Source organism: Cryptotermes secundus, unplaced genomic scaffold (genome assembly GCF_002891405.2).
Source record: "Cryptotermes secundus unplaced genomic scaffold, Csec_1.0 scaffold866, whole genome shotgun sequence".
NCBI lineage: Eukaryota > Metazoa > Arthropoda > Insecta > Blattodea > Kalotermitidae > Cryptotermes > Cryptotermes secundus.
Window position 1 is genome coordinate 156862 of NW_019738973.1, and position 5738 is coordinate 162599.

The window sequence follows — 5738 nt, forward strand, 5'->3', positions numbered from 1 at the left end:
TCTTTACGTGTCGCCACAAAGTAGAGTATTTCAGGCAAGCATTTATTTCGTCCGCTGGTGTCGATCGAGGAATTAACAGGTAATGTTTGCCTGAAATCTCCTGCCAGCAATATTAATGCGTTCCCAAATGGTCTGATGTTTCCACGCAAATCTTGCAATGATCGATGAAGAGCCTCAGGCGATTTTTTTTGTGCACCATTGTGCATTCATCCCAAACAATAAGTTTGCATTTCTGCAATACCCTTCCCATGCCTGATCCTTTGGAAATGTTGCACGTGGGAGTTTCAACGAATTGCATGTTTAATGGCAATTTCAAAGCGGAATGAGCAGTTTTTCCACCTGGTAACAATGTCGCAGCTATTCCGGACGACACAAGAGCTAAGGCTATGTCATTTTGGGATTGAATTGCTGCCAGAATCAATCTAATTAGGAACATTTTACCAGTTCCTCCTGGCTCATCTAAGAAGAAGAATTCTGCAACCCTGTTATTGACAGTTTGCATTATTTGATCGTAAATGCCTTCTTGCTCAAGCGTTAGCTTAGGAATTTTGATTGCACGTATGACAAAAGATCACCCATGTTGTAATTTTGTTCACGACACAATTCTACATTGAACGAAGCAGCAGCAGATCGATTTGTTGATGGCATTCCCAGTTGATTGAGAACTTTATTCGTGATTTCTAAGCACAACTCTTCAGTCATTATCAACGCTTCGTTGCAGATTTCTGCTGTGAAATTCATGTTCATATTGGAATTTTCCTTGCATATTCAACGGAAAATATCTTCAGCCATGTGCGATTTATATTTCTCCCATAACTCTGTTGGCGATGAAGGAGAGCAGGCGGTCAGTATGATTGCAAACAATGCATGAATTTGATGTGGATGTGACATGTTGCACACGTCAGTAATGCATGTAGTGTGTTTGGGTATGTCACGCTACAAATAACTTTACGCCGTATTAATTATAGCGAATCTTTATTGTAATTCACTTGCACACTTTACAATTATTGCCACTTGCAGTATTAGAGTTACTGGTTACACAATCTCTCGGCCAATACTTCTGTATCTCTTGGCCTCTAGGTTCCAACCTTCTTCAGCGGCAGCTATTCCAAGACTGACTGGGCGAATGAAGTCAACCCTCTTTTATACCCTCGGCCACTGCTATGCAAATGAGCCTTTGTCATAACCACGGAAACGCTGCTTTGTTGATTCCACGATTCCTACGCAACAATCCATTGTTATTGCATTGTCTCTGTAGGAACGCTCCGTGTATTCATTGTAACCGTGGAGATTCGATACAGTATCGCTATTGTTACTTCCTATGCAACGGTCTGTTCTAGCATTTCCATAGGGGTGACTCTTCTGAATTCAAAATTCCAATTCTGTTTTTCAAAAGAAGCATGTTTTTACGTGTCACAGGTCTGACATTTATATAATAGGCATATAAAAACTCACGTATTTTAATGCAACATTGTATCAAAATTTCAAAGCAATCGGTGAAGAACTTTCGGAGATTTGAGATCCTGAACAAATGAACATTTACATTTTTATTTATATGGAAGATAACACATGCTCTACAGATATAAATGACCGTTCTGTTTTCAACTTCATTCCAGGTAGACAGAAATGATTGTTTTGTGTGATTTGTGTGCAAACCTTGTTTTATGAAGACATATCTGTAGCAGCTATCACATTGTGAACTTGCTGACATTACACAACAACATTCATAAAACTCTGTATGAACCTTGGAAAGATGGCTACAGAAACCTATTAGAAGCTTAAACCTGCACTTGGAGAACAGCATTATTTACACTAGAATATTTGAAAGAGTTTATTCAATTTAAAAAGGACAAAATGTCTGTCAGATTTGATGATCAGCTTCCTGTCCTTAACCATTTAACTGTGAGGAACAGGTGCTCACTTGTGATGATTCATAATAACAGGCAGTCAGCGAAACAGGTGTTTTGTTTGGATGTTCTGGAATATGTAAGAAATGGGACTGGATGGAACTAGCCTTAAGAATAGAAGTCATGTTTGTAAATATTTCATCACAACATTGCAAGGCTTGTTCATTATTCTCCTCACCCATCTTCCCAGGATTAAGCAAGTAATTCCTTCTCCTCTGACCCCTCTCTGTAAGTGAAAAAATTGTTGAAAACTGCAGAGATAATCCAGAGTTTGACGTAAGTGTGAGACATTTTTGAAAGCAGAGTATCAGACACTCTTTAACAAGTGATAAGACCACTGAAACCATTTTGTTAAACTAGAAGGTGATTACATTGAAGGGGATTTTTGATTAACAGGTGTCACTTTAATTTTACAGAGAAAAATTCCGGGAATTTTTTTACTCTCCCTTTTATGCTGCATCATGTTTCTTCTGATTGGTGTCTTTAATATGTATGGGTGTGTTGTTTTGCTAGAGTGAGGGTCTTACACCAGATGATGCTGTGTTGGTGATTCAGCGATACTATAGGAACTGGCGTCATGGAGAAAAGCCAGCTTCACACCAACAACATCACCGGAAATCCAGCAAACTGGCGTCAAGTCACCAGCAACAAGCCAATAAAGCACCAGACAGGCAGGCAGAACTTATATCCTTTTCCCATAACGTGAGTTTTATTTTTTATACTGTTAAAAGCATTTAGAAAATATGTGAAGAAGGAAGTTTCATGTTCAACCTCAATGTGTTTTCATATATATTTTATATAGCTGTACCTCGCCACGCGTTGCTGTGGCAGATTGAGTGAATTAAAAAATTCTGTTAGATAATTAACCGCTTCATCTGCTTCCACAACAGTGTCGACGGACTTGTATGTGACTGCCTCGCAATGAATGTTAGACTGAATGATATTGTTAAGTCCGTAGACGTCTTTGCTCTTGGCCGCAAGAATAGCTCGTTCACTCAGCCAGTCGTGATTCTTATAATTGGTTTGAATATTGGGAAATACTTTTTCAACCAATTCTTCTTTTGACGTCACTAAATTGCAGAAGTTGCACGTGGGAGTTTCAACGAATTGCATGTTTAATGGCAATTTCAAAGCGGAATGTGCAGTTCTTCCACCTGGTAGCAATGTTGCAGCTATTCCGGACGACACAAGAGCTAAGGCTATGTCATTTTGGATTGAATTGCTGCCAGAATCAATCTAATTAGGAACGTTTTACCAGTTCCTCCTGGCTCATCTAAGAAGAAGAATTCTGCAACCCTGTTATTGACAGTTCGCATTATTTGATCGTAAATGCCTTTTTTGCTCAAGCATTAGCTTAGGATCACCCGTGTTGTAATTTTGTTCATGACTCAATTCTACATTGAACGAAGCAGCAGCAGATCAATTCGGTGATGGCATTCCCAATTGATTGAGAACTTTGTTCGCGATTTCTAAGCACAAATCTTCAGTCATTATCAACGCTTCGTTGCAGATTTCTGCTGTGAAATCCATGTTCATATTGGAATTTTCCTTGCGTATTTGACGGAAAATATGGCAAGTTCTGTTATCGATGATGGAGGTGGATAGCGCACAAGCAGATTGCTCTCCAAAACAGACCACAAAGGCTCAATAATATTGATATCTGGCAATTGTGGGGGCCATGGCAAACATGACACTTCATCTTCGTTCTCAGAAAACCAGTCCTGGACAATGTGAGCTATGTGAACACAGGCATTGTTGGCTTGGTAAATGGCATCACCATTAGGGAACAAAGTTTGCACCATGGGATGGACCTGGTTGCCCAAAATGGTCACATAGTCGTTGGCAGTGACGTGACCTTGCAGGGTAATGATGGGTCCGACAGAATACCACGATATGGCTGCCCATACAATGATCGAACCCCTGCCATGTTTCATTCTTGGCAGCAAACAATCCGGATCATAAGCTTGGGATGGTGTTCTCCAGACGTAAACTCGGCTAGAAGTCGGAAACAGTGTGAAGGTGGACTCATCCGACCAAATGACCTTCCATTGCTTCATATTCCAGGTTTTATGACTTCGGCACCACACTGTCCTCTTAGTGGCATTTTGATCACTGATGAGTGGCTTTGGAATTGCAGCTTGTCCAGGAATACCCTGCTCATGGAGTTCCCTTTGTACTGTTTTGGTGCTGACAGGGTTTGTGAGCATGACATTCAGTTCAGCAGTCACTTTTGCAGCTGTAGTGTTCTTATTTTTCGTCACAATCCTGCGCAATGTTAGACTGTCTCAATCACTCAACGCACATTTCCATCGACGCTGGTGTTTATCAGATGTGGTTTTTTCAGTCCTCCTGTATGCGGTCATAATCTTGGATACTGTGCCTCGTGAAACACCAAAAACCTCGGTTACCTTGGTTATGGAAGCACCCACCATATGGGCCCCAACAATTTGCCCGTGTTCGAATTCTGTTAGCTCTGACCTGATGCACAAAAAATTGCACAGAACACTGTCTCGACAACAAATGAAGCTTGCAACGTATTGAGGAGGTTGTACAGGTAGTGGTGTTGGGCAGATATGACAGTGTGACCTACAAACATCACTAAAATAAACAGTTCAGGCATGCGTTTCATGAGGTGTTTCCATATTTTTGTCCATCCCTGGTACATCTTGTATATGTGCTACAGCCAAGGGACAAAAATCTTTGCCTTCAAATGGCTTCTATGCAAAATTATAGATGAACCTGACTTCATGCCATCTATTTGTGGACTGATAATGCAGCATTCACAAGAACTGGCATCAACTAACTCCACAACCTACACTGAATGGGCATTGGGAAATTCTCATCGTACTCAAAGTTTTTCATTCCAGCAAACACTGAACATAAGTATTCTTGGGCTTCAGTTGTAGGAAACTGCCTGATTGGACCGTACATGGTAGTGAATCATCATGGTGAAATCCAGTACACTAATTTCCTAGAAAGAACACTTCCTCTTTTATTAGAGGATGTACCCCTTAATGTTCACATGGATATGTGGTTTCAGCACATGTGGCTTCCCCACTATACTGTGTATACTTCATGTGCATAATTGGTTGAACAGTCATTTTTTGGAAATGTGGATCCACCATGGGGATTCAGTCATCCTGTGGTCCCCGCATTCTCCTGATCTGAATCAACTTTATATTTTGTTGTGGGGATGGATCAAAGATAGTGTGTATGCTAAAGAATTACAAGATCATGACAACCTAATAATTCATATCCCGGTAGCTGCAGCAGACATTCAGGACCAACCAAGATAATTGGATCCTGTTAAAGACTCCATTCGATATTACCATGAAGCATGCATGTGTCTTATGAAGAAATTCACATATCTGCATGTGACTTCTCACTACTGATAATATCTTTTTATTAACAATAATGTAAAATTCAAACCGAAAAGAGCTAATAATTTCAGAATCTTGTTGAAAGTAATAAATGAAGATCTTATACGTAAATAACTGAATGCATACATGAATGAGGAATTAGTTCATTTTTTAAAATTGATAAGGGCGATGACTCAAAACAACAATTTATTTACATTTTCTGCTCCTAATTATCTCCCTTACAACCTCTGAACTCTGGCTTCTGAACTGTGAATCACTTTGCTTACAAATAATAAGTTACCAAATAAATTTATATGGACAGAAGCAGACAGAACGTCTAAATATAATTGCATAAAGCAACATTCTGATAATGAAGTATGTGTTATAAAGTGAAAAGAGACAATGAACAAAAATGGAAACAGAGTTGTTAGTTGTTGTTAAAAGGAGATTATATATCTTTTACAGCATTACA

The 5738-nt window shown here is 39.6% G+C and overlaps 1 protein-coding gene across 1 annotated transcript in view; it reads left to right on the forward strand.

Moving 5' to 3' along the window:
- LOC111871516 (myosin-IIIb) overlaps nucleotides 1-2609 on the forward strand; it is a gene marked incomplete at its 3' end in the record, with an annotated part of 98925 nt that extends 96316 nt beyond the window's left edge. Inside the window, 1 exon segment of the mRNA XM_023864675.2 lies at nucleotides 2421-2609. Within this exon segment, the coding sequence (XP_023720443.2) occupies nucleotides 2421-2609 (189 nt within the window).
- Nucleotides 2610-5738: the final 3129 nt, after the last annotated feature.